The sequence below is a fragment of the Thalia democratica genome, chromosome 2 (assembly GCF_965202585.1).
Source record: "Thalia democratica chromosome 2, ktThaDemo2.hap1.1, whole genome shotgun sequence".
Lineage (NCBI taxonomy): Eukaryota > Metazoa > Chordata > Thaliacea > Salpida > Salpidae > Thalia > Thalia democratica.
Window position 1 is genome coordinate 21,650,256 of NC_139166.1, and position 21,478 is coordinate 21,671,733.

The following is a 21,478-nucleotide window of genomic DNA, read 5'->3' on the forward strand; positions in this document are numbered from 1 at the left end:
CCCCACCAACCCACTCGAGTGCTCGGCCCTGGACAAGCTTCTGCCAGATTTCACCGATTTACTGGTCGGTCACGCCACCTGGCGGCCCTACTCGACCATGCTGAAGATCATGAAGAAGTACCACTTTCATTTCACCAAACACGACGGTTTGTTTCTCCTTAATAAAAAAAAAGTTTCTAAGCGAGCTGGAAGGTTAGTAGTTTGTTTTGTGCATAAAAAAACTATTACTTACGATAAAATACAAAGGCGTATAGAGTTTTAGCATGGAATTTTTATGTATGAGAAGCATCACTTACAAAATCACGTTCACAGGTACTGAGTACGCAGGGAACAAAGTGGCTTACAACAGCGAGCCTGGGTATTTGTTTTCATCCAACGACTGGTACATCATGTCGTCCGGTCTGGTGAGAACGAGCATTTGTAACATAACTGCATGTTGGAACTGTTGCTTTTTCAAAACTCCTTAAACATTTGGCACTAGTTTTAAGAACCAGCTTTAGTTTCTGAAAACAAAAACTCGTGTTACCCGAAGGTGACCATGGAAACCACGATTGGAAACAGGAACGACGAAAGGGCGAAGAGTTTCGTGGGGGCCAGGGGGAGGTTGTTGGAGTGGGTGAGGGACCTGGTTGCCAACAGGATGGCGTCCAGCGGATCCGAGTGGTGCCAAGTGTTTCGGCGGCACAACAGCGGGACGTTTGAAATTTTATTTATTTTGATTAATTTTTTTCATCCAGTTTTTGATTAACTTATATCTTAGAAACTATTTTATATAATGTTATTTATGTCTGCACAGAGAGCTGTACTATTAGGAGAAAATCAAAAACATTGCCCCGCGCATAGAACACTTGGTGTATTAATTAAATCTAAATATATTATTTTTTGTTATTTGATTAACCTTTATTTGTAATGTTTTTTTAATATATGAGCTAATTCTTAGTTAATTAGGTACAATAACCAGTGGATGGTAATTGATTACAACAAGTTCGTTCCTGGGAGGAAACCTTCCAACAACGATGGACTGCTGTACGTTCTCGAGCAAATTCCGTGAGCTTACTTTTGAAAGTTCATATATATGTATAAGTTTCTAGTTGTGCTTTATTTGAAGAAACCACTCTTTTACGTAAATAATGACAATTAAGCTAATTTTAAGTTTTTTAAAGCTCATTATTGAATTCACAAATATTGTTTCAAGACAGTTTGTTATTTGATTTCATGTTACACATTCTATTCAAAACGCACTGTTTTAATGCTTTCAGAGGTCTTGTACATTATAAAGATATGAGTGACAGACTTGTTGAAAAGAAATACTTTCCAAGTTACAACTATCCGTGAGTATTTTAACTTTCAAAGTAAACTTTATTCATAGCTTCAATATTTTTGCTTACTTTGTAGTTGCTAAATTGCTAACATTAAAATTGTGAAAAGTTTCTGCCTTTCATTAAACAAGTTTTTGTTAAAACTTCAAGCAAAACATTTTAAAGTCGTTGATTTTATTAGTCTTCACTTTATTTAAAAGCTATAAAAGTAGTTGAAGTTAAACTTAACCTTTATTTTTGTTATATAAATATTTTGTAACTTGTTTTTTATTATACACTGAAAATAGTTTGTAAGTGTGTTTTCATTTATTTTAAACAGCTACTTTGAAAAAGTACAGCGCGAAGGAGGTTTCTTGGATAAAAACGGTAAATCAAGCTACGATTCAAAACCAAGGGCTAAAATATTTGCTCACTACCAGTCGAATGTAACAGATGTTAGAAAAATGTTCAAACTAATGAGGTAATGTAATATTTAGTGCTTTTATGTATATTAAGTATGTGTACTGTGTATACTTTTTGAACTATTCAAAACAATGTTAATGAGTAGATTTAATATAAAAAGTTACAATTGTTTTTTACAGAACTAACGATCTAGTTTTTGTTTGTCCTTTTTAAAACGTCGTATACAAGTGTATAGCATTGTGAACGACCTAACTAATTGCAACTAAACAAAATAAAATATGTAGTTAGTAATAATTATTAGTTAGCAAAAACCGTAGGTTAGTAAATAATTCTTATATTTTCTTAAATAACTACTTAAAAAACTGTGTAATTAGGTACTACTTTGTTATTTAACGACGCTTTAAAGCACTACAAAAACAAAAATTAGCTTTTAAAAATGTTTCTTTACAAAATAAAGTTCACATATAAGGAGAACTTAATACAATTTTAAGTCTAATATAAGTTTAGTTATAACAATAGTTTTATATGTATAACAATTGCATATAATGTTCTTTTGAAGCTTATTTTTTTTGATCCTGTAATCGGTTTATTAACAAATTGTATTTATACTACACTCTACCATTGTTGTTCTCCAAAAAAACTTAAAGAAAAATGTTATTTAGAGGTCGTTTTGAAAAAAATCATCAATTTATTCATATTAATTATTAACTGACAGGCTAAAAAATTGATAAACTATCGAATTTTTGTACACCATCCCATTTTTCATTCGCAGAAAGAACGACTACAAACACGACCCGCTGCAAGGTGGTTGGGCGAGCAACGCGATCGCTTCCAGGTACGATTTGAATGACGTGTACGGAGGACTGACGTCACAGCTCTTCGGCGCCACCGACGCCAAAGTGACCAGTTACCGCTTGCACAAGTTTGTTTGATAAGAATAACTTGAGTTGCTGTGTTAGTTTAATATATATATATCGGTATGAATATGTTTGAGATGACTGTATGCGTAAGATAACACTACGAAGAATTTAGACTTTTGAAAGTAAATAAACTGGTTCTTAAAATAAATGAAAGTTGTTTGATTAAAAGGATTAATTTAGGTAAAAGTTAAAGGTAAATGTTTAAAAACTTTAAAAATTAGCACGTCGTAGAGTTAAATAAAAAAAACTATTTTTAAGCATGCTGTTGTTCTAAAAAACAACACTGAAGTTGTGATTTCATTATGTACAAATAGTAAAAAATATAAAAACTATAATTTAAACTATCTTCGAATAGACTTTATACTCTTTTTATTCTACTAGTATTTACGAATCGTAAAAAGATATGATAGACTGCAAAAATATTTTTTCCGACTGTAAAATAGATCGCTTTGGTATGAAATTCAAACAAGGTTGATAGCCTGTATATAAATAATTTTTTATTTTTTCTGGCCTAGGATTTAAACTAAAGAATTAAGACTATAAGATTAAAATAGTTATCAATAACAGTATAATCAGACTAAAAATTAAAGAAAATTAAAAAACTACTGAAGTGATTGTCGTACTCTGGTGACCTGTAGTATTTAAAAGTTTTAGCCGAGCAGACTTAATATACTACAAAAATTTAGTACACAAATCTAACTTAACTATTTAAACAATTCTATACAATTGATTGTGAATTAATAAAAATTGTATTGACTGGGAAAAAACTATCAATTTAAACCAAAGTTCGTAAAATTGTGTTTTTTTTCTATAACATCCATAGTAAATTGTTTAAAATAATCAGTTTTTGATAAACAATACTTATTATGTATAAAACGAAGAAAGTTGTACACTTAATTATTTGATGTAGTACAAAATCAAGTAAATTGTTCAGTTGGGTGTCATTTGGTTTTTGATGATTTTCCTCATTGAAGACCAGGAGCACAGTGGATATAGTTCTGAAATTTACATTAATTTAAAAGTCACTAAAAGCCACATAAAATTAAACAATTTTTAAACAACCTTTTACAAAATTTTTTCCAATCTTACAGAATACTTTCATAACAATATTCAAACATAACAACTTACTTGGTTTTAATTGTGACTGCCTCTGTATTAAAGTATAAGCAATAAGAGACAACAATTGTTTTGTTTACAAACCAAATGATAAAACAACCATTTTTAGAAGTGTTAATAAACATTTAAAAATTCGCTAAAAACCAGTACCAGGGAACAGATTTACATTAAACACAAAAAAGTAATCTCTCGCTTACCTATAAAGGTTTAAGAAACTAAATGTTAAAAAATATGAAACACATATGTACTAGCATAAAATTATAAACAAACCTAATAACTTTTTATTTAAAGACTTTATCTTTTAGCAACTATATTTTCATAGAAGTTTTGTCCCCCTTTTGGTAATTTTATCAAATATGTAGACAATAGGTACTAAATGGAACTACTTCAGTTTAGTGAAATGTTTTTTTAAATAAACGCTTAACTTTTATAAATTAACACGTAGAGTTTTATTGAACCCATTCTTATTTAAATTTTACTTATGTTGATTACGCTTGAAATTATTTAATTGATTATTTACTATGTTGTGTAATATATATTGTTTGTGTTTTATCTTAGTTTATTGTTTCAATTGTATTTTCTCTGACGAAAATTGATGAAATATATTGGAAAAGAAAGAGTTTGAGTCATTTTATTTATTTAGTAAAATTGAAAACAAGTCTGATTTTTAAATTATTAAAATTTTACTATATTCAGTCTACTACTATAAAAGAAATTTTACTTAAAATAAATGAAATAGTTTCTCGTTGCAGCTAAAGTATTGTTTATTGTCAATCAAATATTCCTAAAACCTTTTGTTTAATTAGTTTCTAGTATTTAATTAGTAAAAAAAGTTTTTTTAGATCTTGTAAAGTTTAAAATCACCAAAATAGTTTTTAAAACAGTATAGTTCTTTTGAAAATTGCAACAAAAAACTTTAAAACCTATAAATTGTTTTTAAATTTTATTTTCACTGATAATAAGCTATATTATAATATTTCACATTAAAAGTTATATACAATTCTAATTATCTCGTGCACATTTTTCCAAAACAAAAGGTGAGTGTAGTTTTTTTTTGTAGCTTTTTAAATAAAATTTCGTTTAACTTTAGCTACTTAGTTCAATCGAACTTTACAGGCATGTTTTTTTATTTAGTTTATTTATACTAGAAGATGCAAACAAAAATTTTTGATAAAAATAGAAAAAATTGTTCTGAAATTAAACTATTATATATCAAACTGCGAAATGATTAAAGCTTCTAAAAATATGAGAACTTGTTTTAAATCGCAACTGTATAAACTTAAAAATTGTTGGTTTTAGTAACACAAAATATTGATGATTTAAATAAATTACCTTTTAAAATAAATACTTATTAAAAACTTTCAAATTTTTTCTATTTTTTGACATTAACTCGAAATAACAAACCCGCATTTTACATGGCTATCTAAATTTTTCTTGTAAGATTTTTGTAAAATTGTTGAAACATCTTAGTAAAAATAACCACAACAATATAGTAAAAAGTAGCCTGTTTAGTTACTTTAAATATTATAAATCTTAACACTTTTTGAATAAAGAGCTTTAAATAGAAGAAACAGCTTTTAAGATAATTAGTTTAATTTAGATTAATGACAAAAAGAGTTTGAAAAGTTTGTTTAATAAACGATATTATTAAATTCTTATAGTTAAAAACAAAATTTAAATATACTAAATAAAATCATTTATAAATTTGTTATACTATCTAATATTATGATAAACATCATACTAATTAAAATTTAAAAAAATCCACAAATAACAGACACTTCAATTAGGTTTATAAATCGTAACAAAGTTCATACTGATAAAACATGAATTTAAGCAACTTTTGGTTACTTAACTCAATCAAGTGTCAGTATTTGTCACTATTTATTTGCATTTGATCGGAATTAATTTATAAAACAGCAGAAAGTTTTGGGAAACCAAAAAAATGATTTTGTCTGCTTTGTTAAAACTTTGTGAACATTGTTTTTGAATGTAAAATTTCTGAAAAACTTTTAAATAGGTAAACAAACTTTATTTTACAAAAAGACGTACGTTACGTTAAACGTGTACCTTACAGCTTTAGACAAGATTTAGTTTTTTTAAATTGAAAAATAGCTAATTTTTTATTATGTTAACAAAAGTTTTACACGCTTAGTTTATTGTTTAAGTTATTTAAAAAATAACAGCTTTATGTTATCATAAAATATTTTAAAATCGTTTTTGCGTTCATTTAATTAATTTATCTAATAAAACATCAAAAATTATAAAAAAAAATTCATCTTATTTTCAATACTTAGTGCGTATCTATTAAAGTGCGTTCCATATTATTGCCCTTACTGTACTTGACTGTCTATTCATAAGAATAAAAAAGTATTTATAAAGGAAATTCTTATTGATTCTTGTATCATACTTTTTAATATTTACTAGATTAGTATTATGAATTGTTTATCAAATGAGTTAATAATATTAAAGTAAACTGCATGGATAACAAACATTGCTTATTTTACTAGCTAATTAAATAACACAAAAAATGTTGTAGTTAGTGTTTTATTGTTGTGAGACAAGGTAAAAAGTTTCACTTTGTAACATTTATGAATTTATTTTTAAAGTGCATTATGTAGTTGTAAGAACTGTGTTTTGTTTAACTTCAAAACAAAGTACTTGAACAAAGGATGAATTAGCAAAACATTTAGTTTATAAAGTAGTTGCTATATTTATTAAATTTATTTTTTTAAATAAACATAAATTTAAATAAAGTTTTTAATTTGTTCATACATACTTTAAAACATATCAGAAATCATAAAGTAATATTTTTTAAAACACTAAATTTTTATTTAAAAATCTGTAACTTTATTGGCTTAAGTAAATATATAACATTAAACGTATTTTCAAAGAGATACTGCAAAAACCGCGACCAATACAAAAACCCTTCTTGCTGATTGCGCCTGAAAACTTTCACCACAAGCATCACGCGGCGTTCGATTTTAGGTTTCTGGTAAATTTCCCTCTTTTATATTAGTTTCAAAACTTTTTTCAAGATTTTTTATAATTCTTAATATGTCTTGGTTTTAAAACTGCTACTTAAACTTTCTTAATAAGTTTCAATACAAATAAACCTTGCTTAACACAACTGATATGTTATTCTAACTGAATTTTTCGGTAAATGTAGGTGTAACCTGTATATTTTGTCTTTGCAAAATCATTTGAACAAACTAAAGAAGCTTTTAAGTTTAAAAGTCTACTAGGAAATAATTTACGATGCAATACTCAAATGTTAGAATAATAATAAAATGTATCTGTTGTATTAAAAGTTGAACAAAAAGCTTAAATATCATCGAGGCATCAACTTTACTGACAAATGTGATTTGTTTTTTTTTAGTATAAAGTTTACTAATTTGTTATGTCTAGAAGAATTTTAAACTTATACTGTTTTCCAAATATTTCGTCAATACTACACGCTCAAAGTTCACATACACTTACAATTGTTAAATTATTTTATAATTTTAAAGTAGAACTTTTTTTTAAATATTGTAAAAATACATTTTGCCGAAACACTGCCTTACTAAAAAACTAACCTTTAGTATTTTATAAATTATTTTTGTAACATTTGAAACTTGTCATGCTTTTGATCACTAATTTGGAACTTGTCATAATAATAGTTACTATTTTAGATAAAGCATTAAATAAAATAAGAAGTTTTATTTGTCAGTCTGATTGTTTTTTAATTGCTTTTAATATAATAACCTATACAAGAAATTTTAAGAAGCTATACCACATTGTAAACATAATTTTTTCTAATTGTTTTTTTGAAAATTAAAGTTATGACTCATTTATCTTAAAATTATTTAGCATAAAAAAATTGTTATTTGATGTGAAAGTTATTAAGTAATTGTCAAATTTTTCAACAACCTTTTTAATCATCTTTAAAAAAATAATAATGTTGAACATAAAATAAAATACTAACATGAAGTTTGTAAAAAAACAATTTTAACAAGTTATTGTTACTGTATTTAACGTGTTTAAGATTCAAATGCACATTAAATAAAAAGATCATAGACTTTTACATGAATATGTTGATTGTTTAATTTCAAATCAGGGTTTAAATAAACACTATAACCACAAAACTTAAAATAATAAAACAGAAGAAAATCAATTAGTTTTCATGCTAAACACAATTTTCTTTTTGTAACAATTAAAATTAAGCTTTGTCACACGCTTAACTTTCTCTTAAACACAGATGGATTCGTTTAAGAAACCAACTTTATACAATTCAAAACAAACTTATGTGTATCAACAGATTTGGTGACATTTTAGTGATAGAAAAAAAATATTTTATAACAACAGTTTTTAAATGCCACTTTTAAACAACTGACTAATCTTAAAGAAGAAGTTATTTGCGATAAAGGTCTACAACCATTTTAGATTCAGTATCAACCTAATCATTCAACCATTCGACTAGTATTGGTTTGAAGTCAAAAACGTCTGGTTGTCCCTCGTGCTTGTCCGGGGCGTTTTTGTGGTCGGACCATTTGAAAGGTGGTACCTGGTCGTGTGTTGGTCCGCACTCGGCAACCATGCTTAAGTTACTGAAGAAAAATCATTATGATTAAAAAGTTTTGTTTTGTAGTAGTCTGCTAGGTTAAAACTTTTAGATACTACAGATCACCAGAGTACGACAATCACTAAAATAGTTTTTTTAATTTTTTTTAACTTTTAGTCTGATTATACTTTTATTGATAACTATTTTAATCTTATAGTCCTAATTCTTTAGTTTAAATCCTAAGCTCAAAAATAATAAAGATTTTATTACAGGCTATAAAGCTAGTTGAAATTTCATACCAAAGCGATCTATTTTACAGTCGGAAAGAAATATTTTTGCAGTTTATTATATCTTTTTACGATTCGTAAAAATTTGTATAGTAAAAAAAGTTAAAATGTCATTTAAAGATTGTTTGAATTCTAGTTTTTATATTTTTTTTCTACATGTGCACAATAAAATCACAACTTTATTGTTGTATTTTAGAACAACAGCATGCTTAAAAATAGTTTTTTTTAACCAATTATACGACGTGCTATTTTTTAAAGTTTTTAAGCGTTTACATTTAACTTTTCTCTAAATTAACCCTTTTTAACAAAGCACTTTCATTTATCTTAAGAACTAGTTTTTTTTACTTTCAAAAGTCTAAATTCTTCTTAATGTTATCTTATGCATACAGTTTTTCATCTCAAATATATTTATACCAACATATATATTAAACTAACACAGCAACTTAAGTTATTCTTATCAAACAAACTTGTGCAAGCTGTAACTGGTCACTTTTGCGTCGGTGGCGCCGAAGAGCTGTGACGTCAGTCCTCCGTACACGTCATTCAAATCGTACCTGGAAGCGATCGCGTTGCTCGCCCAACCACCTTGCAGCGGGTCGTGTTTGTAGTCGTTCTTTCTGCGAATGAAAAATGGAATGGTGTACAAAAATTCATTAATTTATCAATTTTTTAGCCTGTCAGTTAATAATTAATATGAATAAATTGATGATTTTTTTCAAAACGACCTCTAAATAACATTTTTCTTTAATTTTTTTTGGAGAACAACAATGGTAGAGTGTAGTATAAATACAATTTGTTTATAAACCGATTACAGGATCAAAAAAAAAAAGCTTTAAAAGAACATTATATGCAATTGTTATACAAATAAAAACTATTGTTATAACTAAACTTATATTAGACTTAAAATTGTATTAAGTTCTCCTTTTAGTGAACTTTATTTTGTAAAGAAACATTTTTAAAAGCTAATTTTTGTTTTTGTAATGCTTTAAAGCGTCGTTAAATAAAATAACAAAGTAGTACCTAATTACACAGTTTTTTAAGTAGTTATTTAAGAAAATATAAGAATTATTTACTAACCTACGGTTTTTGCTAACTAATAATTATAACTAACTACATATTTTATTTTGTTTAGTTGCAATTAGTTAGGTCGTTCACAATGCTATACACTTGTATAAAACGTTTTAAAAAAGACAAACAAAAACTAGATCGTTAGTTCTGTAAAAAACAATTGTAACTTTTTATATTAAGTCTACTCTTTAACATTGTTTTGAATAGTTCAAAAAGTATACACAGTACACATACTTAATATACATAAAAGCACTAAATATTACATTACCTCATTAGTTTGAACATTTTTCTAACATCTGTCACATTCGATTGGTAGTGAGCAAATATTTTAGCCCTTGGTTTTGAATCGTAGCTTGATTTACCGTTTTTATCCAAGAAACCTCCTTCGCGCTGTACTTTTTCAAAGTACCTGTTTAGTTTAAATGAGAACGCACTTTCAAACTGTTTCTAGTGTATAATAAAAAACAAGTTATAACATATTTATATAACAAAAAAAAAGTTAAAGTATAATTTCAACTGCTTTTTATAGTTTAAAAAAACATCGAAATAAAGTGAAGTACTAATAAATTCAACAATTTTGAAAAGTTTATGCTTGAAGTTTTAACAAAAACTTGTTTAATGAATAGCAGAAACTTTGCACAATTTTAATGTTAGCAATTTAGCAACTACAAAGTAAGCAAAAATATTGAAGCTATGAATAAAGTTTACTTTGAAAGTTAAAATACTCACGGATAGTTGTAACTTGGAAAGTAATTTTTTTCAACGAGTCTGTCACTCATATCTCTATAATGTATAAGACCTCTGAAAGCATTGAAATAGTGCGTATTAAGTAGATTGCTTTACATAAAACCAAATAACAAACTGTCTTTAAAACAACATTTGTGAATTGAATAATGAGCTTTACAAAACTTTAAATTAGCTTAATTGTCTTTATTTACGTAAAACAATGGCTTCTTCAAATAAAGCACAGCTAGAAACTTATAGATATGTATGAACTTTCAAAAGTAAACTCACGGAATTTGCTCGAGAACGTACAGCAGTCCATCGTTTTTGGAAGGTTTCCTCCCAGGAACGAACTTGTTGTAATCAACTACCATCCACTGGTTATTGTACCTAATTAACCAAGAATTAGCTCATATATTAAAAAAACATTACAAATAAAGGTTAATCAAATAACAAAAAATAATATATTTAGATTTAATTAATACACCAAGTGTTCTAAGCGCGGGGCAATGTTTTTGATTTTCTCCTAATAGTAAAGCTCTCTGTGCAGACATATATAACATTATATAAAATAGTTTCTAAGATATAAGTTAATCAAAAACTGGATGAAAAAAATTAAATCAAAATAAATAAAATTTCAAACGTCCCGCTGTTGTGCCGCCGAAACACTTGGCACCACTCGGATCCGCTGGACGCCATCCTGTTGGCAACCAGGTTCCTCACCCACTCCAACAACCTCCCCCTGGCCCCCACGAAACTCTTCGCCCTTTCGTCGTTCCTGTTTCCAATCGTGGTTTCCATGGTCACCTTCGGGTAACACGAGTTTTTGTTTACAGAAACTAAAGCTGGTTCTTAAAACTAGTGCCAAATGTTTAAGGAGTTTTGAAAAAGCAACAGTTCCAACATGCAGTTATGTTACAAATGCTCGTTCTCACCAGACCGGACGACATGATGTACCAGTCGTTGGATGAAAACAAATACCCAGGCTCGCTGTTGTAAGCCACTTTGTTCCCTGCGTACTCAGTACCTGTGGACGTGATTTTGTAAGTAATGCTACTCATACATAAAAATTCCATGCTAAAACTCTATACGCCTTTGTATTTTATCGTAAGTAATAGTTTTTTTATGCACAAAACAAACTACTAACCTTCCAGCTCGCTTAAAAACACTTTTTTTTTATTAAGGAGAAACAAACCGTCGTGTTTGGTGAAATGAAAGTGGTACTTCTTCATGATCTTCAGCATGGTCGAGTAGGGCCGCCAGGTGGCGTGACCGACCAGTAAATCGGTGAAATCTGGCAGAAGCTTGACCAGGGCCGAGCACTCGAGTGGGTTGGTGGGGAGGGAGTTTTCTGAAGACCTCCTGAAATTTGCGGGGCTGACGGCGAACAGAATTTCTTTTACCTCGTGATCGCTCGAAAGCTGGCTGTGATTGGTTTAAATTGTTCTCACATTGGGTGTTTAGTAAAGTTTAAGTAAAATTTCTAAATTCGATTTAAATTATCTTACTGCTAAATTTTATAAATAAAACTTTGTTTGTTTGATTAACTTTTTAATAAAAATCTACACTTATATCCATTCAACTAACTACTTTAACTTTTATCCCTTTAAATGGACTCGTTATCGCTTGAGAGTTGGTTTATGTAGATTTGAACTGCGTTAAGTATAAAAAATGTTAGCAGTTGCAGAAGAAACTATTTTTCTTTAAAAGTCAATTAAAATATTAATTTTGTCAAGTTTCTTAAGTAACATCTCGTTTATTTTATTGATATTTTAAGCAAACTTGAGCCTAAAATAATTTAAGGCTCTTGCGTGCATAAAAGTTTATTAAAAGTTATGATACAGATTTTGATGTTTTTTTTTGTTACAGGATTTAATTACAATGATTGTAAAAAAAGTTTTTTTTTTTCCAAAATTTTGGTTTTATTAATATTTTTATTAAGTGTTGTGAGAAAAAAAAATTAACAAAGTACTGTAAAAATGTATTAAGTTGAAATATGTAACTAATCGTAACAGGCTAATGTTTTAAACTTGTTCTACTATCTATAAATACAAAATAATACTTTTCAACACATTAGTATGAATAATTATCGCATAATGAAGTTGAAATAAAATATCAATAACAAAAAATTTGAAGCATTAAAAAAAATGGTTTAAATTTTAATTATTAATGATTGCTTATTAAACAGTATAAAGATGAGTATACATTTATGCAGTTTAATCATAATCAGTATTTTAAGTGGTCGTGTATATTATTTTTACTTTAGAAGTTTTTTATGAAAAAGTACTAAAAAATTTATACACACAATAATATGTTTTTTTTGAAAATATTTTAACTCTTACCTAAATCTAAAGCATTAATAATAAGAGCGGAGTATACATCATTGCAATTTAATCACATTCTATATTTTAGGTAACCGTCTTTTTTTTACTTTTGGAGTTTAACATGAAAAAGTAAAAAAAAAATTTCTACACACAATAACATGTATTTTTGTGAAAACATTTAGACTAATACCTAAATCAAAAGCATTAATAAACAAAGCTAAGTATACATTAATGCAATATAATCACATTCGATACTTTAGGTATATTTTTTTACTTTTGAGATCATGAAAAAGTATAAAAAGTTTTACACACACAAAACAATATATTATTTTTTGAAAACATTTAAACTTTTTTTCTAAACTAAAGCATGTATGCAAAAAAGCAAATTTTAATAAAATACATAGGTATGTAAGATGTTTTAATTGTGCTAAGTTTACTACGTTTTTTCCTCCATTGACCATTTAAAAGTGTTTCATTAGTATAAAAAAATTGCTTTTAAAACTTATAGTAAATTGTTTTAACTTGTATAAAGTCACTAAATGTGATAACAATATAAATTTGATACTTATTTTTGTTGTTAAAAGTTATTTCTTAACTTAGATTATATACTCCTGTTGTGTTCTACTCCAAAACAATAATATAAATATAGTACATGAAATTGAGTTATATATTTTTGCGTAAAAACAAAAAAAATAAGATTATTAAAAAAAACCAACTCTGTTCTTCAAGTTACATAAAATTTTATATATGAAGTTTCTTTTGTTTGAATACTCAATAACTTTTTTTAATCATCAGAATAAAAGTTACTAGTGTGATAAAATTTTATTTTCTCGAAGAACAATGAGTTTGAAGAAGTACAAGTAAGCATTTAACTTTGTTACTTTTAAAAACTAAAAGATATTTGAAGTTTTTATGCATAAGTTTCTCATAGTTATTAGCTTTTAAACGTTTTAAATGTGCTTAAAAAACAAAATAAAAATTAATTTGTCAGCTAAATTTAGAAAAAATGTGTTTTAAGATAAATAAAGCATGATAATTTGATTTACCTTTTACAAGAGTAACCAACAACCAACCGAAAAATAAAAATTTGATTAGCTTAAATTATTTTTAGATCAATATATTTTAAATACTAACAATAGGTTTTACTGGAAACGATAAGTTTATCATTATTAGTCATAATTTAAAAAGTAATTTTTATTAAACTTTATATAAGTAATTAGTTATGTCATAATTTTTAAAAATAAAAAAATGTACCACTTTTTATAATTCTAATATATGTTTATACAATTGCAGCAGGAAATTTCATATAAAATAAATAAATTACTAAATGTTAGATTAGAAAAAGACTGTTTTATATGTTTTAGAAATATTTCAAACAGGTCTGTTAAAATTATTTCGTTTTAAACAAAAACGTAAAGAAAGAAGCATGTTAATGGAAAAACTTGGTCATTATTACATTTTTCATTGAAAAAGCAATATATAATAAAATTTAGTTTTATTTTTATACAAATTAAATTTAAGCGTTGAGGTTTGTATACATTTATTTATTGTCAAAATATGTTTTAAAACATAATATATTACATGTCTTTTTCTTAAAAGTAAAGCCTGATAAGTAAAAAGTAATAAAAAATCTTGTATGACTTTTTTTCTTTTTGAATGAAAAATAAGGCTGTATGTTTTATGTCAGGAAATCATCTGTTTTTTAAATTAATAATCTGAAGTTTTAATTGTCATCTTTAACTTTTTTGACAAATTAAACAACAAAAAATAAATTTGTTTTTAAACAAACTTGTTGAATAAACTATCTAGCATTAGAGTAAACTCAGTTGTCTTAAAACTATGTAAAAATAAGTTAGATATAATGATAAAGCCATAGTATTTGTATTCAGTTTGTCTTTAGCTAGTCACATCTTTTTCGACATGTATTATTATAACTAAACGAATAAGAGATTCTTGCATAAACTGTAAATTTGATTGTTAACGGTAGAAAACGACGACAATATTAAAACATTTTCCTGTATTCCTTCAAAATTTACAAAACTCACAATAATCCGTACGGGTCAATCCGTAGGCTCAAGTCTATATTTTCCTTTCCATTGTAACCGTCTTCTAAACCTTGTAATTGTAACAATATGAGACGGACCTAGGTAGTTAAAAAAATTACACAGTTATGTTGATCGTAAAAAACCACAAGTAAAATAATTATTTTTATCGGTATGCCCAGGGTCAAAAACTTATTATTTACTACTTAATATTATTATTTTTTTAACTAATGTACTTGTTGCCAGTAGTCACTTTTTGGGTTTTGATCGATCATACTGTACATGTAGTCCAAGTTTTCTCTGAAAAACCTCTTGAGACGAGGGCAGTTTTTCGAAACTTTGGGACAGTGACCTGTGTTTTAGTTCCTTGTAAGTAATAATGTTTTATTCTTATACATAATTAAACAACAATAACTTTTTAATTAACAATTTTTCAGCTTGTCTGATTGTTCCGGAAAAGTACTTTTGTTTTGTTTAAAACGAAAAAGTTGACAAGCTTTTAAATAAACTCTTTAGGCTTTGTTTCATACACAAATTTTTAAATTTAGGTGTTTTTCAAAACATGTTTATAAGTTTTTGACTATCGTTAGAAATTAAAAGTTATCTGTTACATTTATTAAAGTATAGAAACCTGATTTTGAGTTTTCAATTTTTTGTTTTATCAGGTTTTTTGTTAGTATTCCTTCCGCGAAACCAGCGACATAGGCTTGCATTGAATTGTTGAATTTTGAATTTGTTTTAATGTCAATAAAGGAAAACCTTTGTAAAGTATAATAGAATTTACTAAAGTATTAACATTTTTCATACTTACTTATAATGTCTTCAAAAATCTTTTTTTAATTAAAGTAATATTTGTTTTTACTCAAATTCGTAAAATTTTAAGTCCTTTAAACTTTTAATTTTTTATTTGACTTCTATATTATTTAATTAAGAAAACCAATTTTAGTAGTATTTGTATGTGTTTTATAATTATTATGAAGAAAACTGAGTTTAAATACCAAAACTATAGTATATAAAAACATTTTCTGCATATTAAAAAGTCTCCAAAAAAATAAGCATCTTTTAATTAAAAAACTTAATAGAAGACACACGCAGGTTATCTAACAAAGCTAACCCATTTTCTTTTATACTGTTTTTAAATGCAGCTCTTAAAATATCAGTTTTGCCAAAATTATCTCAGTTTTGTTGTTTTGAATTGAATTATTTTGTTTTGATGCACATCATGTTTAAACAAATATGTAGTCCATTTTGTATTACTATGAACTTTGGTAAAAATTGAAAAAAAAAGTACTAAACAAGTTAGTATATTCATTCTGTTAATAAAACATTACAGTTTTTAGTTAATGCTTTTCTAAACGTTTTAAAACAACATATGCAAGTTTAATCTTTTATTTATTTATCGCTACTTTTATATTTTTATTTGATTGTAACAAATTAAACTTATGAAAATATGAACTGAAAAACTTTAAACGCGTTTTTTAACAAAGAAAACAGATAAAAATTTATTAAATTAGCATGTAGATAAGTTTTATTAAGAATAAAAAAAAGTTTAAAAAAGTTGAAGAAAAGAATAGGTTGACTCTCTTGAGGTAGCCACAATACAATATTTCAACAGCAACATTTGAGCATCATACGCGTATACTTAATGCTACACTATTAAGAAAGGTACTTGAATGTGAAAAAAAGCAAGCTGACGACCTAGTCAGCTTAGGGATTTTACAGTGTAAAGCTGTAATGAATAAATCCCTAGACGTCTTAGCGGGTAGACGTCGTCAAGGCGGGCTGTTTGTTATTGTTTTTGCTGGCATACAGGTTATAGCTGGAGTCGACGTGGCTGTCGACTCGAGCTGGAGTCGAAACACCGCAGCTAGGCGGTCAAAGGTTGTATAGCAGACCTGATTAAATAGGGAACGTAAAGCGAGAGCAAGGCAGGTACCGTCCTAAGCAAGCCGTTGAGCATGAAAGCCGCTCTCTCGCAAGGCGTAGCAGTATATGAACGAGCTGTGACATGATTCAGCCCAGTTAAAAGTACGTTTGAGTGCAAAAAGTAAAGCATTTCTAGAGGTGAAGGTTCGGACGGGGCGACTGAAGCAGAGTAGGCGAGATACCAGAAATTGCGAAGCACTCAAAATGTAACTTGTAAAAAAGCGGCATAATCTCATGGTCGCTTTCAAAGTCAGAGGTCAGTTGAAGCGAAATGTTTTGGAAGGGAAGCAGGAGGTTCGAGAAAATATTTGTAAAAGAGCGGGAGGTCTGTTTTTTGGAAAAATTGTTGAAAATGAATTTTTGGGTTTTGAGAAGGGTCGAGGGAATATAGGAAGAAAAGTTGGAAAAAAATTTGAGCAAAAAAGCCGTCCGAATTCGCCCGCGGGCGAATTCGGACGGCTTTTTTGCTCAAATTTTTTTCCAACTTTTCATCCTATATTTTTTTCCAAGGTGTTCGACGAAAGTCGGACGCCTTTTTTTTTTACCAAAAAATTTTTTAGGCTACCTCAAGAGAGTCAGAGTTTTTGCCTAGTAATGATTTTTTTTCAGTTCCACTGATGTCATAAGTTTTGAACGTTGCTGCCGAAAGGTCAGCATCGTTTTTATTTTACAAGTTCTTAATAAAGGTTGTTAAGGTTTTTGAAATTACAAATTGTCAATAGCCATATTAGAAAAATTTATTTTACTTTCGATACTTATAATAAATAAATAAAAAACTTAAGAACATGTATATGTATTACTTATGCTGATAAGAAAACAAATCCAATTGTACAATCAAAAACAAATTAAATTCGTATATGTGCCTACGAAAAACTATGTCAAAAAGAAAATTAAAAGTGTTGTTTTATAATAAAAAAAAAACTTTTTAAAGCTGACACTTAATAAAGCAAACAGTTTCATTCAACATTGATACTTTTTAATAGTACTTGTATGAAGTTTTCTATATAATAAATAAAGTTTTAAGTAGCAGGTATTTTGATTAATTTAGTTAAAAGTTTATAATTCATTTAAATTTTTCTTAAAAATAAAATATCAGGGTTTAGTTTGTTAAATAAAACGACAAAATCGATAAAACCTTTTGTGTAGGTTTGAAACAAATAGTTTAAGTAAGCTTTCAAAATCAATTTATCTGATTAAATAATGTAATTTAGTTCATTTAACATAACGCATATTTAAAGTGTAGATAGCATTTAATTATATATGTAACTAAACATAAATCGATAAAACCTTTTGTGTAGTTAAGAAACAAATAATTTATGTAAGCTTTCAAAATCGATTTATCTGATTAAATAATGTGATTTAGTTCATTTAACATAACGCATATTTAAAAAATAGATAGCATTTAAAGATATATGTAACTAAACATAAATCGATAAAACCTTTTGTGTAGTTAAGAAACAAATAGTTTATGTAAACTTTCAAAACCGATTTATCTGATTAAATAATGTGATTTAGTTCATTTAACATAACGCATATTTAAAAAATAGATAGCATTTAAAGATATATGTAACTAAACATAAATCGATAAAGCCTTTTGTGTAGTTAAGAAACAAATAACTTATGTAAACTTTCAAAATCGATTTATCTGATTAAATAATGTGATTTAGTTCATTTAACATAACGCATATTTGAAAAATAGATAGCATTTAATGATATATGTAACTAAACAGATTTTGTTTGAAACAACTGTCATAGTCAAGATCTGAATTAATAATTAATAAAGACACCTCATCTTTTCTAGAATATGCGCAAAAACTTAGTAGAAACATTAAATAATTAACTAAAATAATTACAAAACATTGATTACTCCCACAACTGATTTCTGAATTCAATTTAGCTTCGTTTTCTTTTTGCATGTTTTATTTGTTTAATTTTCAAATTTTAAATTGTAAAGCTTGATATTCATCGGCTCGTTAACGATTGTAAAAGATGTGGTGTACGACTCTATAACCGAAAGGTTCTTTTGTACACCAGGTCCTTTGACAAAATTTTTTGAACATTTTATTATGAGATTTAATGAACAAAACAATAATTGAAAACGGAAGACTACAAAATTAACGTACTGGTATAACGTTTTCACGACGGTTTGTAAAACTCTTAAAAAATATACTCTTCTCTATACTGAGCTAGACCTTCACAAATGTAGCGTCGACTTTTGCAAGACTGAGTGCCTGTTTTTCATTATATGATTGTATGTATGCCATTTTCAGCTAAGTTTATTAACAGATTTTGAGTTTATAAACACATGCTTTGGTAGTAATTTATTATTTAGTACAGTAATTTAGAAATACAGATATTTCTTATAAAATACTTGTCGCATTTTTGACAATAGCAGACGATGCAAATTGTTATTACTCTAAAAGCTAATGAACAGAGGGAAAAAAAGTCTAATAGAAGAGATGAGTACAAATTACAATGAAAAATAAAGTTATATTCTTTAAGACATCTTAGGATAGCGTTATGAATGCTTATAACAATCTAATAGAGTATTTTAAAATTTTGTACTTCAACAGAAGTTAACGAAATATGAATGTAAAGATAACTAATGAAAATATAAAAATCAATAGATGTACAAAAATTCAAGACTGTAAACTTTGAAAGGTTGTAATTTTTTCGATCGAAGTTAAACCCAAAATTTTATTTTAACAAAGCGTCATACGACTAATAATAAGGTAAATTTATGGTATTAACGATTAAGTTTGCTTATAAAATTAAAAAATTTCGTTGATAAATTAGCTTTAGTAGTAACAACACCTATGACAGAACTAACCTTATAATTTTTAAACAACGATTTGTTGACTAATTTTTTTATTATAATACAGAGTTTGTACTTCATAAAAAGGAGTTTGTACTTCATAAAAAGAAACATATTAAAAAAGAGATGCAAATTGATTTCAACAAATTAAACTCCAGCAAACTTTAGAGTCGTTTAGTCAAAATTAACATTTAAACAATTAAAGATGTAGTTGCTATCTTGCATAATCGGTCAAATAATGCAGTTATTTTGTGTACATGAATTTAAGAAAGACCTGAATACAATTATCCGAACCGTAAACTTTTGGTATTTATCACACTTCACGATCTAAAATCATGAAGAAAGTTCGAATAGAAAAACATTAATTCTAAAATACTTTTCTGTATTATGCTCATTCCGAAGAATACATTTCTGGTAAAGACGTTAAACTGTATCCGTGGTGTATGACTTGACAACCGTAAGGTATTTCGTACACCAGGTCCTTACACCAAACTGTTTTTTGCGATCAATAAATTGCAATAAACTGACTGCATGTTAAGGTAGAAACTAATTTCCAAGCATGTATAATAAAAATTTTTCTGTTTGTGACAAGTTTCTTTAAAGTTGCGTAAACGAACCGAAACATTTGTACATTATACTTGCTAAACGATAATATAAACTAACTACCCAAAAGAAAATTGTGTTCATGTTATTTTACAATTATGTGTGAAAATAAAAACTAATTTGTGTTTTAATACTATTAACTTGATAGCTTTAAATAAATTACGGTAACTTAACTTTCATGAGTTTTTTTTAAAACCAGTAGTTAAAGAACATGCCGAAAAAGTCAATATGTTTAAATTCCTTTTTAAATGTCAGGAAAAAATTAAATTCCTGTTCTTATTTTGCTAATATAGTAACTATACATAAAACAGTGTACTTACATATTCTTCGGATTTACTTAAAGTCTAGATGTGTGAATTTGCGACATAAAACTAGTGGTCATTAAAAAAAGCTTTAATCTGATAAATTATTCTATGTCTCAACTTGAGGACTGATTGGGGTAAACATATCTTTTTATTGATAAAAATTCAACATAATTTAATGTTATATGACAAGCCTTATGAGCATTCTAGACCTTTTGCTTTCAACGTAATGGCGTTCACTTTAAAAATATAGATTAAAATATCTTTTCTGGTATTCTTTTGTGTGTGTATTAAAGTATTTCTCGTGATAACAATGCGCTCATTTAAACTTATTTTTACCCCACATTAGCATCTACAGTTGCAAATATAAGCCACAAAATATATCCTCAACTTTTCGTGTAATGATTCATAACTTATTGTTTCATTTAAAAATGCTAGGATAGAAATGATTTGAAGACATTTCTTTTCAAAATTAAATTAATAAAATTCTACTTGCGGATACCTTACTAAAATTAACAGTTAATAAATTACATCCGGCTGATATTCAAACCCAGGATTATTAGCTTTAAAAAAAATATATAGCGAACATCAAATTGTAACAGGTTGATAGTTTAATTTGCGATAAAACAAAAATATTTATATAAAAAAGAGATTGATTTTCGGTTTTTGTCTGTCCAGGTGCTCCGACTGATCTTCAAGTCCAAGTAGCGTCCTTTAAAATTTATTTATAGTTATACTACTTAGTACTATATAGACTATCATATTATGTTTTTTGTTTATTTAAAAATCTATTTTTCACCTTAAAAAAGACAGTAATAAAATATACATATTAATCATTAAGTATTTATTGGTTTAGAATTAAATAATTGCGATTGCGAGCTAGTAAATGTATAATACAGACATAACTGTTATTAGATACACAAAACGTAAAAGAAAACCTTAAATTGATTTTTACAATAGTAACTTTGTAAAAACTTATACAATGGCAAAGGAGTAAACTAAAACAAAAATATTTTGAAGGACCTTTAATTTAATTATACTGATAAGTCACATAAAAAAAAGCCCAAGATAATAAGGATTACTATCAATAATGT

The 21,478-nt window shown here is 27.1% G+C and overlaps 2 protein-coding genes across 2 annotated transcripts in view; one reads left to right on the forward strand and one right to left on the reverse strand.

The window, feature by feature from the left end:
• Positions 1-2,653, forward strand: part of LOC145850125 (putative aminopeptidase PLBD2) — a 14,616-nt gene extending 11,963 nt beyond the window's left edge. Inside the window, exons 3-9 of the mRNA XM_082955270.1 lie at positions 20-146; positions 313-404; positions 533-696; positions 949-1,047; positions 1,260-1,331; positions 1,639-1,779; positions 2,494-2,653. Coding sequence (XP_082811396.1) covers positions 20-146; positions 313-404; positions 533-696; positions 949-1,047; positions 1,260-1,331; positions 1,639-1,779; positions 2,494-2,653 — 855 coding nt within the window. The remainder of the gene's footprint in view (positions 1-19; positions 147-312; positions 405-532; positions 697-948; positions 1,048-1,259; positions 1,332-1,638; positions 1,780-2,493) is intronic.
• A 5,456-nt stretch (positions 2,654-8,109) lies between these two features.
• LOC145850126 (putative aminopeptidase PLBD2) overlaps positions 8,110-21,478 on the reverse strand; it is a 22,806-nt gene continuing 9,437 nt past the window's right edge. The window contains exons 4-15 of the mRNA XM_082955271.1: positions 15,853-15,913; positions 15,370-15,497; positions 14,975-15,090; positions 14,742-14,839; positions 11,568-11,797; positions 11,308-11,399; positions 11,016-11,179; positions 10,664-10,762; positions 10,379-10,450; positions 9,918-10,058; positions 9,049-9,198; positions 8,110-8,340 (exon numbers count right to left, since the gene is read on the reverse strand). Coding sequence (XP_082811397.1) covers positions 8,190-8,340; positions 9,049-9,198; positions 9,918-10,058; positions 10,379-10,450; positions 10,664-10,762; positions 11,016-11,179; positions 11,308-11,399; positions 11,568-11,797; positions 14,742-14,839; positions 14,975-15,090; positions 15,370-15,497; positions 15,853-15,913 — 1,502 coding nt within the window. The 3' untranslated portion in view covers positions 8,110-8,189. The remainder of the gene's footprint in view (positions 8,341-9,048; positions 9,199-9,917; positions 10,059-10,378; positions 10,451-10,663; positions 10,763-11,015; positions 11,180-11,307; positions 11,400-11,567; positions 11,798-14,741; positions 14,840-14,974; positions 15,091-15,369; positions 15,498-15,852; positions 15,914-21,478) is intronic.